Source organism: Sinohyriopsis cumingii, chromosome 12 (assembly GCF_028554795.1).
Source record: "Sinohyriopsis cumingii isolate HCF-2022 chromosome 12, ASM2855479v2, whole genome shotgun sequence".
Taxonomy (NCBI): Eukaryota; Metazoa; Mollusca; class Bivalvia; order Unionida; family Unionidae; genus Sinohyriopsis; species Sinohyriopsis cumingii.
This window is the reverse complement of record NC_142972.1, coordinates 15,994,441-16,015,868: the sequence shown is the minus strand read 5'-3', so window position 1 is coordinate 16,015,868 and position 21,428 is coordinate 15,994,441. Positions and strand designations below refer to the sequence as shown.

Here is a 21,428-nt window from a genome sequence, read left to right as displayed (position 1 = left end):
CCAAGACTATTAATGTAATAGGCAATGAAATTTGAAAAAGATGGGATAGTTATTATTTTATTGACAACAAGCAATACAGCCATAATATTACAAAATAAATCATTACATGACTGTTTTGCACTACTTCTATGGTCATTGCATTGCGCACCACCATTAGTGCATAGGTCTAACTGCTTTCACCTGAAATAAATGCATTATCATATGTAAAATATCTACTTTCCTACAGTCTCTCTTTTTTTAATAGAAACATCAGGTATTAAGCAAATCTATATTATGTATATTATTTTCCAATTATTAGTTTTGTAAGAAACTTTATTTAGATAATGACATTTTAATACTAAAACTGTACAATTGAAGTTTGCAATGTAAGATATGTGACGTATAATGCAACCATCTATTTCATGCATTCAGGAATTAACTGCCCCCCACCCCTTATGGCTAGCTTTACAATGTAAATCTCCATCAACCAGGAGTTCAGAAATTTATTTTTTCTGCGCTTTACATGCTTTGCTTGCTAGTAAACTGCTTCCTAAATCCCAGGAATGATCACTGAATGCTGTAGATTTTTTCTCGACAAGCAAATTATGATCTCCATTCCCACCAATTAAACTTACACAAGTCAACTTGACCTGGCATTACTGTACCGTATATATAAGCATTGATTACCATCGTTAAATTAAAAGAAGGAATGAAGAAACATATCACAGAGCATATGTGCCCCCAAAAAACTAATTCAGAATAAATATGTTATTTAGTAAAGAGTTTAATTTTTGCATATACGAGTTAACAATAAGAAATAAGGTGGGATATAAAATGTGGGAAATAGTTATCACATGTAAGGTAGCTTGAGACCACATTTCAACTGTTAACATAAATCTGCACCCATTTTAGGCATTGTTAGTTATAACAAAAATAGGGCATGGTTCACTTGTCAATCAAATGTTAGTGCTTTCACTAACTGTAGAACAGGCGGTTTCTTGAAATAATTTGTCTCATAATCGGTATCTGCAATTTTAATAATTGGCTATATGCGGTATCTACATAATCGGCAAAAAATGACATTGGTACAGCTTTAGAGGAACTCCATGGGGTAAGTACCCAGGTGAAAAACATCTTCCAGGATATAATTACTGTGGTCCTGGAACACAACTTGATATCAGACTCGATGAAAAAAGTCAAACAAAAATTTCGGTTAATGTGATTGAACAAGCATGTCACACCCATGATGTCGCGTATAAAAAATTTATCTGCAACAACAACATAACACTAAAGTCAAGCTGATTCACACACTGAAGCCTATAAAAAATAAAATTATGAGGGAGTCAATTGCCAACTGGCTGATAAGATTGGTTGTGAGTGGTAAGTTAGCCATAGGTGCAGGAAATTAATTGTTTGGTAATTAATAAGGGGGTCGATCTACTATAGTTCAAGAGGGTACTGGCAAGGTACAATAGCAATAAGCAAACTTGCCGATGCAGCAGGTGTAGCATGTGTTGTTGCCACAGATTGGCTGTCCCAACAGGCAATATGGCAGATTTATCTACCGCCACCTAAAATGATTCAACATGGATGGTTTGATGTCAGCACTCCCAACTAAGTTCATCAGGCAGATATTTTGTTTTTACCCCATGACACTATCAATGGCACATCACATAAATGCAAATGACAGACTTGTACATACAAATATGTGCTGACGATTGTCGATGTTGCAAGCAGATACAAGGAAGCAGACCACTATTGATTAAAACAGCAACTGAAGTCACAGCCAGGTTAGAACGAATTTATTCACATGGACCTTTATGACTGCCACAATTGCTACAGGTTGATCCTGGCAAAGTATTTCTTGCCACAGTATCATCACTGATGCAACAAGATAATGTTCAAATCAGATGCAGACACAATGTAATACATCATGATCAGGCAATTGTTGAGAGATTTAATCAAACACTTGATGAGCAATTGTTTGGACATCAGTATGCCCAGGAAACCGAGCAAGGACAGATCTCGTGAATGAGTTGCAAGACTACCAAGCGTGATACCTGCTTTAAACAGAGAAGTCATGCATTGCTATGAAATTACTCAATGCATTGACAAAGAAACACTTCCAAGTTAAGCGGCACAATTTACCATCGAGACCAGTGCTGGGCAGCAATTTGACAGTCAGATATTTATATGAACCTGATTAACTTGAAGGTGGCAAAGCAAGAGCAACTGATTCTATCTGGAGCATAACCAAACATAAAATTTCCAACGTGGTAAGATCTACGGGCAGGCCTGCAATCTACAGATTAGATGCGGCACCTCCTCAATGTGGATTTATCTGTGAATTACAGGTAATTCCTGAAAATACACAATTACCACCAGCATGATTTGCTTGCAAAGGGCACTGGCTCCTTGATGTCAGTTACATTCAAGATGTATCAGTGTGACATTTTTGCATGTGTGGCCCAAACTACAATCGATTCTGTCCAGAGTAAATTGTTGGTGGACGTTAGGAAAATACTGCCACAACATGTCTCAGCATCATGATAAATTCATCATCAAACTCCAACTTATTTTTGTTATCATCTCACTGATCACCAGTTAATGTTTTCTTTACTGTGTCAGGTATTGGCACAGAAGGGATTTTAATGAAGGATCTTTGTGCAATTACCTGAGGTTGATTATAAACCATCCTCTGCAGCTGATATATTTTTGTAACTCTCAATACACCACTCCCTCGATAACTCGCGCACATCGGGGTCCAGAAACATCGACCGCACTATAAGTGAGGTGCGAGTTATCGAGGGACCTATAAAATAAGCCCAAAACCAATAAAGTGACGACATAACGGAAAAATGGGGGGGGGGTAGGCAGATTATACTGTTGAATACTCACTTTATAATCGTTCTGAGTTTAACTGTGAATAAATATCTCTTCATAATGGTGTACTTTATTATTTCCTCATAGGACAACATTAATTTCAGGATAAAGTACAGTATATTGAGGCGATCATCGAAAACATTATTCCATGTGGTTTCCGTTTGCTTAACATATGTACCACTTTACACATTGTGTACTACGTCACTAATTTTTATGTTGAATTGGATACATTCTAGTTTTATTGTTTGATCCAAATTAGACATTTTTTATATACAAAAGATCGACTCTTTTCGAGAAACAGTGTCGATCGAACGATAGATAGATATATAGATTTGAATGCGATAGAAGTAAAATGGAAAACAAAAAAAACAAGGGTTAATCAGTACTAACATATTTAATTGGTCTACAAATTTAAAACAACGTAAATTAGAACAAGTTAATACTTGCCGTTTGTGCCACGTTTGACAAGTATCAATTCACTTTTTGAAAAAATCAGTTAATTTTTTTTGTCTGTGTTACTCCTTGTTTCTCTGCCGCCGAGCAAACTCCCTCAGATTTCTCAACTGCATGAGCTTTATGTAGTCAACATTTTGGGTCTCCAGCCACCTTACAGCAGTATCAAAATATTGTGGGGTGCAACATCTGCGTCTGCATCACTTTCAACACTTGTGTTACTCCAGTTAGATTCGTCTTCTGCTGCAAATTTGTTCGTTATAGATTTAAAAATAGTTTCATCTGACATGTATTCGGCTGTGGGGCAATCATTGTCAGCACAATCCACTCCTCCATATCATCAAGAGAAACGCCCATCTCAGGACCATAAGTCTGTACGAATTTCTCCCAAACATCCTCGGCATTAATGACATCAGTTTCACTGAAACATTCGAAGTCACTATCATCGTCGTTGTCTCTGTTACTGTTTTGCTTTACGTCAAAGGCAGCTCCAAGACCCTTAATCCAGCACCCGAGGTCTCTTGTAATCGATTTTTTTTTTAATACAACAAACACTTCCCCAAGTTGTTGATCAAAACAAAGCCAGCATGTACATGTAATTAGGTTCTCACAGAAGTACTCATGGGTTTCGATGTGACGGTCGATTGACTCTTTTCATGTTTTCAATGAACAGAATATGTTGTGATTAAAATGTTTACACTGAAATGGAATTAAAGGATTAGAACGTGACTTTCACACAGAAAGACATTTAATTGGTGTTTATTTCATTCTCTGTTGCCACCTGTTAGCATTTACCAGAAGTTTTCATTGATCGCTATTTCACCAGACTGTTCATTTACAGTATACTGACAACTATTTATCATAAAAACTTACATAATATATGATATCTTTAAATGGAGGTCTCGCTAGGATTTTAAAACTGGGTCTTTCTGCCTCTGAATTCAATCACTAAATATCAGTACATTTTCTCACTCGGCCACCAGTCAAAGCCTTTGAACTATCCGCCTAGCTGTTGCATCATGTTCTTTTTTTTTTTTTTTAATGTACTCTTATAAAATGGCAACAGTACATCAAAGGGTCTTTCAGCCACAGAATTCTGTCATTGTAAATATCAACACAGTTAACTGATCAACACATTTTCCCACAAAGCAGGTGGCTGAAACAGGACCAGCAAATCTTTGAATTTTCCCGCGCACCTATTACATGCGTACGGAGGACTCCCGCCTCAGTGATTTTTCTGCGTCCCAGATCAAAAATTGGCATCCAAATACGGGTAATTAAGCGTTTTTGAGATCTCTGAAATTAATTCTTCTTTAGAACTTGCAAATTTCAAAATATGGATTATATTTTTACGGGCATTAATCACCATTTTCGATGATAAAACGAGCAATATATCAAGGTTTAATTTATCAATTCTTATCGTAATTTTTTCATGTTCAGCATATTTTAAAGATATTTTATATACATTTTCTCTGGAAAAAATCGGGAGCCAAGACAGACACCGCGTTATAAGCGGGATCACGAGTTATCCGGGAGCGTTAGTTATCGAGGGAGCGATGTACCACCAAATATACTAAATTTGACCATTTGACATGATCATCGACAAACCAAATATTGGTATCTGAGATTGTTAGCCCCTGCAATGAATTAATTGTTACTGCATGTCCTGTAGTCCAGCATGATGGTTGTACCAGATCCTGCTCAACAACCTCCATGGGAACATCTACTATATCATTAAGAACAAGCTTTTGCTGCATCACATGAGCTGTTCCTGGAATATCAATGATAATAGTTTGAAGACGAGTAACCACTGGACAATAACACAGTGGAACTGGCAACCCGGGAAATCTTTCCTTATTAAGCTCAAATAATCTATGATGAAGTGAATCATGAACTATTTCCTGGATGCAACTATAAGATCATTGGGCACCATAAGTTCCAGAAATTATGGCTTTTAGCTCTCTCAGTGATCCATCACTGGCCTTGTGGTCTTTTAAAATTTCCTCGTAAACTTCAACGTATTTTTTTAGTCATTTATGTGACGATTCTCCTGTAAATGAAGGAGGTTGCCCATGATCTATGCACATGATAATAGCAGTTTATTTTGTTTCTAACCAACAAAGAAATATTTCTAACATTTCTTTGGACACAGTACATATTTCATCCCAAATGATGACTTTAGGAATATGTTTCTCACTCATTCAAGTTGGAATCCACTCATCACTGTGCCATCAAAAGAAGCTGTGGTAAGTGTAAGACTTAACACCCCACTTTTTCATCTCCCTTTCAAGCCAGTGAGTTTGGGGTTAGCCCTACTATAGTGGAATTCCTAAATAATTCTAATGCACACATTGTTTTACCAGAACAGCCAGGACCATTAAGATAAACCATCTGATGACGTGTAATAGGATCATTTACTGATGGCACCATTGTTCTGATAATTTATCATCACAGTAATACAATGAGGTTTACAATCTGCAAATTCAGAATAATTACATATTTTCTCATTTTATATTCTCCAATGACCACATGGAGCAGAATCACAGTCAATATGCATCATTGGAAGATTTTTTTAAAAGATCTGTTTTTGATTTACTTATATAAAATGAATCTGTGGTGACTCTAATTGCTTCATTTGGAAATCAGTTAATCATCAATAACAGGTTTATTGATGCATATGCAAGCAGTAAAGATCTCCAACGAGTAAACTCAGGTGAATCACCATTGTAGTAGCTGATGATGGTACCAATCGTGATTCCATTTCGTAGGTTTGCAAGTTCCGTGGTGGCTAAAAAACTTTTTACTGCTGTATCTTTGATTATAAAATAAAGTTCCGGTTGGTTCATCATTAACCTTGTACAGCGGCGCTTGTTATCAGATGAGGCACCATGGGTAAACTTACCAATAATTTTTCAGCTCATATCTTTTGCATCATTGCACTTTAAGCTTGGCAGCCAGACCCTTTTTGTGGCCTATATGAAATTATTGCCTCACTCACTGTCAGCAATGTCAATATCCCTTTATCAAGCATATACCGCAATAGCATTATTGAAGCCGAACCAAGTATTTTTGTTGCACAGCAGTCTACGAGATTTATCTTTGGATCTGGCTTATAAAAATGATGACCAAACCAAGCAACAATAACCAGATGAATGTTTGCTGCAGACTCAAATGATTTAGTCTCAGCAAATCCTATTAGATCCACCTGCAGACTCAAATGATTTAGTCTCAGCAAATCCCATTAGATCCACCTGCAGACTCAAATGATTTAGTCTCAGCAAATCCTATTAGATCCACCTGCAGACTCAAATGATTTAGTCTCAGCAAATCCTATTAGATCCACCTGCAAAGGACCATATTCACCTGCTACAAGAAAACTAGTGGGGTAACAAGTTAACATATCAACAGAAATTACATCACCAGGATTATTTTTGGTGTTCCAGAGATCTCCATGTCCTGATTCAATACACTGTGCCCATTTGTTTATATTTTTTTAATTCGTGACTCTGCTAATCCATTTCCTCATCAGACATTCAAAGAATGTTCTGTGGCCCACTGAGTCACACAATTTAAGATGCCAGTGGGTGTACTTGCACCCCACATCGATAAAAGAACATTAATATTAGGCGCATTTAATGGATAAAGTACGTCAACAACCGCTGTCACAGGATATGATGTTTAATAATATGGCCTGTCAATATCTGTCAGAATTCCCGGTTTAGAACATTTGTCCATGGTAACAACACGCTGTCCACATGCTTCCTGAACAGGGTCAAGTTTATCCCGGATCATCCACATTAAGGTTATCATGATGGCCAACATCATGTTCGACAATAAATTCTAAATAAATACTTTTCATCACCAACTAAACAATCAGTAATCATCCATGCCCCTTGGTCATTCATATTAGCATCAATGAAAATACCATCATGATCTATCCAGAATGCTGACCAAACATGAGCTGCACCATCACGCTTGAACTCCTCCTTAGCCATTCTGATATAATCATGTAATTGTAAATCATATGGTGGACGTTTTTTCTCATCATCAACTACTCTATCAAAATCAAACCCGGTGGTCACTAGTTTAATTATAGATAATCTTGCAAACTCTTTCATAGTTTCTAACTATTTACTTTGAATTCGCAAACCATTCCGGGGCAACCTTTGAACTTAGAAAGTGAATCTTAATTCCAGTTAGCTGAAAATGTTTCTCCCACAACTCCTCCTACTTTCGCTGCACTCCTCCTACTCATTGTAGAATTAAGGCAAAATATTTTTTTTATTTAAAGATCATCCTAGATTATAATAATGTCACAAGCAAAAATAGTGGCTTATGATTGGATAAACAACCCCCATGTGGAAAACCATGCTGCCATGAGTATAGTGGAAATCATTCTGCAAGTGTACAATGGGGATGTTTAGGGCCAAAATAATGCACGATATGCAAGGCGAGTGACAGAGGTAACTCTGAGCTTTGTGTTGAATGGTGGAGGGGGGTAAAAGAGAAGATATAGAGTGCTAAATGATACTATGATACACAAAATGAGGTTGGGGGTGCCACAATAAAAAATGCTAATGATTATCTTGATATAATATCCATGATTAGAAACCAATTGTGTTCAAAAACTTATTAATTGGAGAAAGAAATAAGTATATATATGGAACAAGTGCATGTTGATGTTATCAATGCTGATGAATTCAGAAGACATCCCATCGCTGATAATTATGAGGCAAATCACCTCAGACACTGTCAGTGCAAAAGACCCCTCGGTACTATAACTAATACCTGTTACATGCGAGTTAGTGTTACAGAAACAAATTATCACATACATAGATCTGCTTATGAGTGTTTGAATGGCTTGATCGATAGCAGTTTTGTTATTGACTTTAGTAATGGTGATGGTGATAAAATTGCTAATCATTTAGAAAATCTTCAGGCTATTACACGAAGTGAAAATCACAAACCAGGGGGTACTGGCAAAACAAAAACATGTGCAGTCAGTGTGATTGGTAAATTTATGGATAGATGAATGAAAATAATTTTAATCAATATCCGCTGCTGGAAAATATTTTGATATTCAAAATTCAGTACAGAGTGTAGTTGCTGGTATAGCTAATTCAGCTCCATTTAAGAAGTATAATTAAAAAATAAAATTTCAGTATATGTAAGACTGAACAAGTAAGTAATGTACCTTATTTTTTTAACCCCCAAACAACAAATGCCAGGAACTTGCTGTATGATTTATACCACAGTGCTAAAAGTTACAGATCAACAAACACAATGAAAAGAACTCCTCAAATAATGTTCTAGTTTTTCATAATTACCTTAACCTCATTTGATTTGGATGTTTTCACAAAATAGGTAAGATTAGCAGCACAGACTTCAAATGGCATTATCCCAGTACTGATAACCTCAACAACTTCATTCAGGGTCAACATTGCCATTATGCTGCGTGGGAGAAGGTAGTCCATCTCAAATAAGGGATGCAAGTGGCTGATTACCTCTCCAATTACCCTGCAAAATTGCAATGATTCAAATTCATAATTGCCATTCTAAAGTCTAGTACTGCGTATCAGAAATTGTTGGAATCCTTTAATTTTAAAACCATTTATTCTGACATATTTTCAATGGTCTGGAACAGCAACCATTAAGTGCTGTTCCATTTAAACATACATGGTACCCAGAGAAGGCAGTATTTGAAAAATATACACCAGGGTACTTTGCTTCAGAGTCCATATTAAAATGATAAGAAAATTCTAAACTGCATCTATGGGTGAGTACCCCACTTAAAAAGTGCCTTCCCTAGGTCCTATGTAATTAAATGGAACAGCCCTAAACAGATACAACACATGTTAAACAACAATTACACTGCATATTAACACCAAAAAAAAAATGGTGATGCCCTGCATGTACTCATGTTCTGGATTAAATCATCATGTACACAGAATGCCCAAATGAAGAAATTTCAGTTTCAGGTATGGATAGATCTTGTAATATTTGTAGAGATCAAGGGCACTTTGACATGTCCATGCATGGTAAGCCAGTTCCTTCTTGAAACCTTGTTTTATTTCCTTAAAACTACTTAATATCCTGTTCCTTTTAGGTGCATCTTGTATAATATAAACTGTGAGGGAGGGAATTGAGAGATGCAGTTAATAAGGAGGGGAGCTCAAAATCCAGCACAACATCCTATAAAACGTTTTGGGAACGACATAAATACTCTGTATCACACTGAAAGAAATTCAGAAAGCAAATTGACATCTCTCATCTGTCTAATTTCTTTGCCAAGTATCTAAACTTATGACTTATAAGTGATATATACTTGACTTATAAGTTACCTATAATGAACTGATGACTTCTATATTGCTAACCCATTAAGCTGGGGGATGGGGTAAGGTGGGTTGTTAAACCCATGCAAATTAATGCAATTTACCTGGTGATTCACTTATATCATATTAAAGTGTAGCACGTCAGTGATTGGTTTCATTTCTATTTACATACAAACATATTTTATGCTGCATTGCTATTTTATTCCTATAAATGTAAAAAAGGTCTTCCAGCTGTTAAATTTGGTCAAATTCTTTTATGAAACCTTAAAGAAGAAGTTATTACATTTTGTTCCATTTTCGGCAGAAGCCGTATTTGAAAGCTGAATTGGCATCATCTGTACAAATTTAAAAAAACTCTTGAGGCCAAAATGTTTTTGTCAAATTTATTTGTGAGCAAGTCATTTAAAGGATTTATAATTTTAGTATCATATATATTGGCAAATCAGCATCATTTGTATAATTGAAACCCCTAAGTGGCACAATGTTTTCTGTCAAATTTAGTCTAATTCTGTTCTGAGAATTAAGGAATTTTTTTTCCATTTTTGACAGTGATCAGCAACATTTGTATAAAAACTGAAAGCCTTCACAGACCTGCCAACCCTAACAAGATCATCTCAGTAAGGCAGTTGATTTTTTTCCTGTACTTTTGACCACTTTTCAGTAAGACGTAACAAAATATCATGTACTGCAATTGTAAAGCTGGAAAACAAAAAAAGTTCAGGGACTCGAATGAACAGCGTTGGTGAACCTGGTTTCAACTGAAAAGTTTGCAAACTACATCGCATACCTTATTTACCTCTATCATAGCTGCACAAACTTCAGTTCCAAATCCTTATGCACCTCAATGGCTTGTAGCTGTCTCTCAACTTGACGTAATTCTTGGATTATTTTTTTCCACTTCATATGACGATGGCAATTATATCTCCCACCATGAGACATACTCAAATTGACACATGATGTCCAATGAACGTAAGTGTCCCTTCCTGCTTTTATTCACAAGGATGTGAATATTCCTTTTTATTCTTCTGCGCTGATTATTAACACTCTTTAAGAGCGTTATTTTCCATTTGGTCTTCAATCTGTATTGCTTTATCATACAGACACATTGCATGAAAAAATATGTGCAGTTTAAAGCGTCTGAGGTACTACTGTAAAGCTGGTCTGGTTCCCTGACTAACTCCACTAAATCTAATATAAAACCCAAATCTAAATCAAAGATGAGTCAATTATCCAGATTTTACCTCAACAATCATATGTCCATAGTTTTTGCTTTTAATCCATAAGTCTGAATTTATTTTGTATTCATTTTACTTAATGAGAGCCATCATTTTCATGTCCTGGAAACTTTTTACTCCAAATCTCCAACTTATCCTACTTTTTGCAAAAGTTCACCTGTCTGTGTGTAGTTCAGAAGGCTATGCCTTAGATCTCAGGCCAAAAGGTCTAAAATCCAGACAAAAAATCAAAATCGCATGTCCTTTTGACGTCGGCTGTAAACATCAGCCATTTTAAACCGGTTTTCGTAGCGCCACCTTCAGTGAAAACCCCCTATTAGATACTACATTCATTTCTGCAAATGACAATTACATCAGATAATGTGGTCACTATTTATACACTGCTATTTAAAGTAACTGGGGGTCATAATCTCCACTCTCCAAAATGGAGGTCACGGATTTCATTCAGTACTTACGAAGTTTTCACAATTAGAATCACAATTATGAAAGATTCAATAACCAAGGTAAAGGCTCTGATATTGATGTAGGCAGCAATTAGTTTTTATAAATTATCAAATTCAGATGACTTAGTGATGTAGACGCAGACGAAAATCTTGTAAATTTCGAGTATGAGAAATGGCAGCTACGGTTGGTCACGCGGCATCACTGACATGACGGTGAATGAGTTCTCTCAAGATTTTAAAGCACATAAAAAATTCCTCCATGATAAATAATTACACAGCTATAACAACTGGACTTTACTCTTAAATTTTTCCACATATGATAGATGTGTACCAAAAATGTAAAATGATTAGAATTCCTGTTAAAGGTAACATACACTACATTGCTTAACAGTTCACAGGCAGGCCTATGAGTATGGGGTCGACTAGGTAACAGGTGTCCTATTTATAGCTCGCTGCACTTTGTAACTATGCTCTATGAGGTAAAGGGTTAAGTAAAAATGGAGGGGAAAGAAATTTTGGCATTTACTTACATTGTGCCTTTTGATGGTGAATTTTTCTTGAAACATTCAACAGATTTGGTCACACATGCAGTTCCCCACCATGTTGGACTTTCATTGTCATGACTTAAATCCAGTGATACTTCTTCAAATGGCTTCACAGCACCAATCAAAAAATGGTGGAGTGGCATACACAAAAATAAACATGGACTCCTTGTTGTATTGGCAATGCTATCAATAAAATTGATGATAGCATCATTCAACTGCCTAAAAAAGAATCAAACACTTACAGATAAAACACGAGGTATAACTCTTTGCTTGCAACATGGGTATTTTCTGAACATAATAGTGTAGCTTTCAGATAGCAATGGCACCATTGTTTACCTTTTCTGTCTCTTCTGAACCATTATGTAATGAACAATTGCACAGCATGCTGCTATGGAGCTTTTAATAGTCTCCAGCAACCAGTGTAACCATTAATCTAGCAGAAAAAAATTAGACTAATTGAAACACTGACCCATGTGAACAGGCACAAAGACATTAAACGATAAAAATAGTTCCTCAAATGTACTGCTGCTCTACTTGGTAAAAAATATTTCCAAGAATTCAAGATAAGACCATTTCTTCCTCTTAACTGCTAAGTGTTGAAACCATTCCCAACAGTATTCAGTAATAACACGATTTTCAAATTTGCTACTGTGGAGGATATACTGGATGTCAGATTGGCACCATTTTAATGTAGCCAAAATAGACATCATTGGAATTCTTTTGGTGAAACACCCATGACAATATGACCATCCATTAAGGGGGAGTAGTGACAGCAAGATTTTCAAGACAGCCATCATAGCAGCAATATTAGATGTATGACTGGTGCCATTTTCATTTAAGACTAACTAGGTATCATACAAAAGCAACTGGTGAAAAAACCATGTTGATAGTCATCTATCCATTTGGAATGAGGAGAGAAAACAATATTTTAAAGATGGCCAAAGGGATACTTTGCATCATTTTCATTTAGGACCAAACAGAACACTGTTAAGAACTCTTCTGATGAAAACCCCTTGTCAAAATTACTTTCAATTTAAGAGGAGCAGAGTGATAGGATTTTCAAGATGGCCACATTATAAGCCAAATCAGATTCTACTGAAAATCCCATGCTGATACTACTGTTTTGAAGCAGCAACTATAACAACATTTTCAAGGTGACAGCCATTGTGGCCATATTGGATATAAAATTCACACCATTTATTCAGGACAAACAGGATATCATAAGAAGTCTTCTGGTGCAAGCACATTGCCTATATGACCACCATCTTGGAGAAGTAGCAATAATATGATTTTCAACACTGGCCATATTAAGTCAGTTGATCACTTTGTTCATTTAGGACAAATTAAACATAAGAAATCTTTCACTAAAAACCCACTGTTGATGTGACCATTTATCAGGAGAAGGAGTGATAACTAAATTTTCAAGATTGCCACTATGGTGGTGGCCATGCTGGCTGTCTAAGTTGCAAATTTTCATTTTGGACCAACCATATATCATAAATAGCCTTTTATAAAAACCTCATGTTGATATGAGCATCCTTTCAGGGTGATTCCCAGCAACAATCTTCAAAACATTGCCATTATGGCCGCCATAATTCAAACAGCATGATTTTCATTTGGGACCAACTGGACATCACAAGAAGTCTTCAACTAAAACCCCATCTCAATTTGATACTTCGCTTAGGAGTGGTAGCAAGAAAAAGATGTTGAAGATGGCTGCTGTGTCAGCCATTTTTTGGACCTATGATTAACATCATTTTTATTTAGAAACAACTAGACATCATAAAAAGTCTTTGGCAAAAATCTCAATGCTGACAAAACCATCCATTCTGGAGGAGTAGTAATAAGAAGAGTCTCAAGATGATCACTGTTGCAGCATAGTGGATGTGTAAATGGCACCATTTTCACTAAGGACCAACTACACATCACAAGTCTTCTGATTAAAATACCATGACTATCTGTTCAAGAGATGAAGTAAAAACAAGATTTTTAAGATTCCTGCTATAGTGGACATAATGGATGTCAGATCAGCATTGTTTTTGTTTGGAACAAACTAGATATTATAAGGTTCTTTTTTTATACTACAATTCTATGTTAATATGCCTTCCTGTTCAGGAGGAGTTGCAATAACAAGATTTTCAAGCTGGCCAATTGTTGTCACCATGTGGCTATTTTGACTATCTCAGTGACACCATTTACAATTAGGACCATGGAATGAATGCGTAAAGTTTCATGGCTATCCTCCAAGTAGTTTAGGAGAAATAGCGATAACAAACCTACTCAAACAGACAGACAACAAACCATCTCATAAACTCCTCTGGTCTATGAACAGATAGGAAAAACTTGAACACTCTTTTTTATGATATCAAAGTATAGATACTATAATAACAAAAACCATAATATATTATATTATATTTTCTCTTTGTTAATCATTGTTCTTAAAATCTACTTTAAAAGCTATTATCATTGTAAACCCATACAAAATTATACATCATACACATGTAATTGTAGAACACCTCAATGAAGATTGGTCATTTGACCAAAAAAGCTTCGTCTTTAAATAAAGTCATTACCATTATAATTGTTATTAATGTTATCATTATTATATTGCAAGAAAATAATGTTTTGAGATTCGAGGGAGGCACATTCCATATGACACTATTAGAGCACAGTTCATATTACTGCAGGACAATAAGGACAATGACCACAAAAAAAATGTGAGAGGATGGTAAAAAAACACCCCAAAAAACTAAGACTTAATCTGATGACCATACAAAGTTTCCACTGAAAACAAGTTGTGTTCACAAGATTCTGTCAAACACAATATCAGGTTCCAATTAACAAGGGCAATTACTCTAACAAAAGTCACAGATGCACATTGTTCACATTTACATCTTAAGATTATCAAAATTTCATGGCAATTGATTAAAATCTTTAAAATTACTTGTGCTTACAAGATTCTATTATACAATGCATTAAGCTGCAAGTCAAAAAGAGTATTAACTCCTGTAAAACTTCTGGAAGCACATTAATTTCTCTGTATATGCATCAAGAGGTAATGAACAAATGCAGCCATTTTAATTGGTCACAATATTTTCTAGCATGATTTGGAGTTGAGTAAAGTACATTCTATAAAAAGAGGCCTGGATTGCTTAGCAAATTTTCTCAATATGGAATCTATTCTACTTTCATGTTCATGTTTGAGTTCCATTCATAAACAAACAGTTACTATATTTACATAAAGAATTTTAGTGAATCAAATGGTAAATACTAATTATGTTTTGTCTAACTTTCTGCTGAAACTAAAATAAAGCTTATACTTTTAATATCTTGTATACAAATCATCTTCAGTATCTAAACACATTAAGCAATGAAATAAAATAAAAAAATCTTAATAAAAACATAATATGTACATCAACTTGTAACAACAAGTTATCTACAGGGGGATAAATGAAAGCAGCATAACAATGAAAACCTTTCAACTCTTTTTGGCAGGATATGGATATATTTCATTTAATGTGTTATACATGTATTAATTGATATTCATTCTTTCTTACTTTTTCATCCCTGGGGAATAAGTTTGTTCGATATAATTCAGGTCATGGCACAGGCGAGCCTGTTCGTAGTTGGGTCGCACTAACAGTCCCTTTGCAAGAAGCTCCTGTTCCTCTAAACTCAATTCACAGTTAAAGCATTTTAGTGCAGAAACAACCATGGCTGCTCGAAGCATTCTGATTTGTGAATTTGCTGGACTTTCCTTCCAAGCACTTAGAGAAATTTCTTTGAATGATTTCAACACTGGTGCAATAATCATATCTGAAATCTAAATAAAAGCAAGTGTTTGAAAAACAGTTGAGACACTGAAAACTGTATGCATTGTAGCTAACCCTGCAAAATGTGTATACTCATAATGATGCTTTGACCTCCAAAATCTCTATACAGCTGCAGTCTCTGGTGTTGATCCCTGTTACATTACCTTATGTATAAGGTTTACAAACAGAAGATGCCCTCTGAACTGATGCCAATAGTTAATTGAATGAGGTACTAGCTGCCTTTTGTGAGCCTAAGGAGCAGACAATTTTTGTAACTTTATTATTTGTTTGCTCACTATTTTCCCACTCAACTTCTTTAATTGTATCTGAAATTGTGCATGGCAGGTTTATGCTAAATACATCACCCTGAATCTCCCTTAACTGACTTGTAAACTCTTAATTCATTGTGAGAAATAAGGTGGGGGGAGAAAGGCAAAGTAAAAGAAAAAGAAAACAAGTAATCTGTGGAATCTTGGACTACATTTCATGTTGGAGTGTCCCCTTTCTCACAGTCCATATTAGACTTGCAAAAACTTGACAATTCCACTGTCACAGATGGAAAAATGATCACTATGGCCAACCAGGCTTACACTGGCCTGACTGGTACAAAAGTGTGTAGCTGGCAGTAAATTATGATTTCAAATAGTCATTGCATGGATAAGAAATGCAAACTTGATATTTTTAGTAGGTACACTCATTAATAGCATTGATCAATCCTGACTGTGTTCTGCAATTTGTAGCAAATGCAATTTTTTTTTTACTTCCCTAGTGATGTAAACAAAATATGGTGCTGCATGGTAAGGAATTAACAGACCCTCAATAGCTGATGACGATTTACTGGTGGCAAAGTATCTGAAGTAACTGGAATATCATGTTAGTTTTGAAAATGTTTCCAAATGAGGGGTCCATAAAAAATAAGCATCAGACCAAAAATTGGGAAAAAGAAGTAATCATGTACTTTCTTATCTTGTTCATCATAATTTTTTATTATCATAGACATTTTTTGGCAGGACTCTACTGTAGTTTTTACTTAATCTGTCAGTGTTCATGTTTCTGAAAGTACTGTCAACCAAAGATTGAAGAGTTTAGGATTCAGGAGATGCACTATGAGGCAGTAATTTATAATTTCTCTACAGAATCTTACATTGCATATTTTATGGTCTAAAAATATATATTACTAGGCGGCTGAAAACCAGTAGTCAAGAGTAATTTTTAGTAACAAATCTTAAGTTCTTATTAGCAAAGATCAAGAGTTCATAACTGCTGTAAATCCAAATAAAGAATGGTAACAAGAGAGTTTGGGTGTTAGGTACTTGCACTTCAAGAATATTTTGTCAGTGTTTTAAGGGGATGAATTACATACAACAGTGTTGGCAATCTGACCCCAATGAAGGGACAACTTTACTCTCACAAGTGTATAGGAATTATTTTATAGGAAATAAAACTGGGACATCTACTGCGAACTTTGAAGGCAGCATTAGCATTTGTACCAGTAAAATTTGGTCTTGTACAGTAAAACCTATTACGAGAGACTGCCCCTTCTGCCAACAAAAAACGGTCTCTCAAGAAAGGTCATTTCTCATAGCACGTTTGTACATAAAGACTAGTTTCCAAGGTCTGGTTTCAGAACAATTTAAAGAAAAATAACCACAAAAACTGTACTTATATTATATTCTTTATTAATAGTTTTTGCTAAAATATTGTATGCATTCATCTAAAAACAAAATTATATAGCAATAAAGATATACTTCTCTCACTAAACATGAAATCACATTTATATTTGAAGATCACATAATATTAGCATATGAAATCATTTCTGATTTACTCCTTCTCTTTTACAACAACCTAAATTTGTTTTACCAACATTTAAAACACTTTTTTATGAGTGGTCTGCTCTTTTTCACTTCTTTCAGTCACAATAATTATTTTCTCCAACCTTATAATTTGCCTTTATAGTTGGAGGATTTTCCATTGTTATTAAGGTTGTAGGTGTTAACATTAATAGTGGTCAGTTGTAATATCGAATGTAAAGACGGTTTTGACTGGGCTGTGGGAAAATATGAAAAGTCAATATATGTGCATTGCATATCTAACAATTAATGAAATAAGAAGAAACAGTTATCTCATCCAGAAACAGAACCAAATACTCATGCATACCTAGTTCAACAATAGTCAAGTTGCATAGGACCAGAAAATGAACACATAATGGCAATTGATACCATGAAAACAGGTGTTCTTCTGCATTTTTATTCATCAAATAATTATAAAACTGATACCATGAAAACAGGTGTTCTTCTGCATTTTTATTCATCAAATAATTATAAAATTGATACCATGAAAACAGGTGTTCTTCTGCATTTTTATTCATCAAATAATTATAAAAAGTAAATAATACAGCTTAAAAAACAAGATAACTTTGAAAAGAATGGTGCCCCATTGTCCAAAAAGAAATTCCACAAATTCATGATATGCCATTTCTTCTATTTTAACTGCCTAGTGTTGAAACCCTCTATAATATTCTTGAGTGACAAGATTTTCAAATTAGCACTGAGCAAGCAAGATCAGCAGATTTTTATTTCAACAAACTAGACACAATCAGAAGACTTTTGGTGAAAATCCCATCCTGATATAACCATCCATCCAGGACAATTACACCTCTCCCTCGTTAGCTTGCGCACAATGGGGTCCACAAACATAGACCGCACTATAAGCAAGGCGTGAGTTACCGAGGGACCTCCAAAAATTGAGGAAAAAAAATCACTTTGACATCGAGAAAAACCTGGGTGGGGCAGCATTAGGGACATGGGATGTTTAATGACTGAATCTTCATTTTACAATCACGTCAATAATAATTTTTAATAACGCACTTTTTCTAATGAAGTTGTTTGTTATTCTGTCTAAATAACATTTATTTTCAACACGTCCACCATGTGAAAGATTGATCCAACTGGTTTCAACAACCATCATGTGTACGCGAACAATCTGTGTATTACATCACAGCTTTTTGTTTTCTTGATCAGTCTGGTTCTCATAGTGGTGTTTAATATTATCCTTCCAAATCGAGAGCCCACATTGCCAGGAACTAGACTAACTGTTGATACATCACCAAACAAGATTCCTTTTTTTTTCAAAAACATGCAACATTTATTTTGTGAGACAATTATCTACACTGAAACTCAATTGTTTTATTGTTCAATTAGTACAATACTGATGTCATGATTTCATTGGAAGTAACAATGAAATTTCTTATCATCCTTGAGGATATCTCTAAATGCCAGTTCAAGAATTCTCTGCAACTGGCTTGCCCACAGTGATCCATATCTGTTATACCAAGCTCTTTATTCTACAAAGTATTCATCTCGCTTGGCTGCCTTGTTATCTTTGATCGGTTAATTTAAGGTAGTTTATGTTACATACACAATAACATTTATAACAGTGTTCGATTGATCAAATGAAGTGAGTTCACCTGACAGTATGACCACGGCCACTAGATTTTAAGGTTGTAGGATTTTCGTGCCTTTTAACTTTTCTTTTTTTTCCACCTCCTTTATTTGATTCAAAAGACGTAATTAAAATGATAATACAAAGAAGACCAGCTTTTAATTCATTGCAACATTACAACAAATACTTCCGCAAGTCATTTATCAAAACACAGTCTGCACTTAATTATGTTCTCTGAGAAATGCTCACGGACATAGCTGTTATGGTAGATTGATGCATTTTATGTTTAATTACAAGAGGACATATTGCATTCATGACAATTACACTTAAAAGGATCTAAAAGACAACTAGAACACAAATTTCAATTGATAAAAATTTATTTAATTTGTATTTATTTATTTATTAAAGTACTGCCTCCACTTGGCATAATTGACATTTTCATTGATCAAATTTTCCTTACATATCGTTAATTGTGGTGTACTAGGAATGTAATTTGGAAAGAAAATGTATATAATTGTATGACCTTTTTTTCAATTTGATTTTTCATAATGTTTATTCAAATTTCCAGGTCCTATCTACCATTTTCAACGAGAAAATGAGCAATGTATCAAAGTTTCCGTTACCAATTTTTATCGCGATTTTCATCAAGTTCAACAATTAGGGATCAATTTTTGAGGTATTTTCTGTTTTAAAAATGGGATCCATGCCTGACCCCACGTTATAAGTGGGTTCATGAATTGTTAGGGTGTGAGTTATCAAGGGAGTGGTGTATTTCCAAGATTTTCAGTATGTTCATTGTGGCAGACATGTTAGAGGTCAAATTGGCAGAATTTTTATCAGGATCAACTCAATACTAGCATCTTAATTAGTCTTCTGGTGAGAATATATGTACAAATCTAATTGTAGTATGCCTCATGGTAAATTGGCCAGTTGACTAAATGAGCTTCTTCTTTGAATATAATTGTTATTATTATTATTATTATTATTATTATTATTATTATCTCATGCCAATATGACTTTCCATTTAGGAGAAGTTGCTTTAACATGATTTTCAATACGGCTGCTGCCATTATGGCCATACTGGATATCAAATCAGTACCCTTTCCATTTGGTGCCATCTAGATCTCGTAAGAAGTCTTCTGATGATGACCAAATGCTGATAAGAGTTTCCTTTCAAGAAGAGTAGCAATAAAATTTTCAAGATATCAGATCAGCACAATTTTTATTAACCACCATAAGTCTTCCAATGAAAACTTAATGTCTGATATGACTTTCAGATCTCGGGAGGAGCACCATGATCAATATTTTCAAGACAGCTGCTAAAGTGGATGTCAGATTGACAACACTTTCATTTAAGACAATTAGACATCATAAGAAGTATTTTAGTAAAAACCCTGTTTCTGATATGACTATCCATTCAGGCATAGTATCAATAACAAGATTTTAAAGATGGATGTCCAGGTGGCACCATTTTCATTTAGGACCAACTGGACATCATGAAACGTCTTTAGTGACAACCCCATGTTGATATGACTATCCATGCAGAAGGAGTAGTTGTAAAAAGATTTTCAAGATAACCACTGTGACAAACATACTGAATGCCCAAGCAGAACCATTTTAATTTAGGACCAATTGGGCAATATAAAAAGTCTTTTAATGAAAACCCCATGTAATTATGACTTTCCATTTATTAAGAGAAACAATACGATTTTCAAGATCGCTGCTGTGGTGGCCATAACGGACATCATTTGGTCACCATTTTCACTGAAGACCTATATCTTAAGAAGTGTTCTGGTGAAAATCCCATGTCAATCTGACTTTCCATTGTTACAACACTAGGTCTTAAAATAAAAGAAAGCAAGTGAAAGCAAAATCTTACTATAATTCAACAAACAATTTATTTCCCAAGAATACAGTGAAAATAAAAGAAAAAACACCTATAGTACTGAGAATTGAATCCCAAATAATCCTAAATGTTCGATCACTAGTTCAAAAGTACAGAAAAAAATTAAATCCAATATTCTTGATTGCCATGATCTACCAGAATGATGCAATCCAGAATGTTGTTGAATGAGTTCTCATTAATCCCGAAATAGTGTTTTAGTCAATGAGCATTTTGTATTTCCAATGAATAATTTAAATAAATGATTCTTCTAGAATTATGTCTGAACACAACTATAAACTCTGACGATAGATTCTCAAAGACTGATATGAAAATAAGAACAAATAATTGTTTAGCAAACCCTATATATATATATATATGAATTTCACTTGACCTAAGAAGCAATGGAATATTCTGGAATAT

General features: G+C 34.9%; 1 protein-coding gene across 1 annotated transcript in view; it reads right to left on the bottom strand.

The window, feature by feature from the left end:
* The window catches only part of LOC149786031 (E3 ubiquitin-protein ligase rnf213-alpha-like), a 451,244-nt gene that overhangs the window by 380,817 nt on the left and 48,999 nt on the right, over positions 1-21,428 (bottom strand). The window contains exons 12-14 of the mRNA XM_089978103.1: positions 15,428-15,693; positions 11,856-12,089; positions 8,643-8,832 (exon numbers count right to left, since the gene is read on the bottom strand). Of these exons, the coding sequence (XP_089834229.1) occupies positions 8,643-8,832; positions 11,856-12,089; positions 15,428-15,693 (690 nt within the window). The remainder of the gene's footprint in view (positions 1-8,642; positions 8,833-11,855; positions 12,090-15,427; positions 15,694-21,428) is intronic.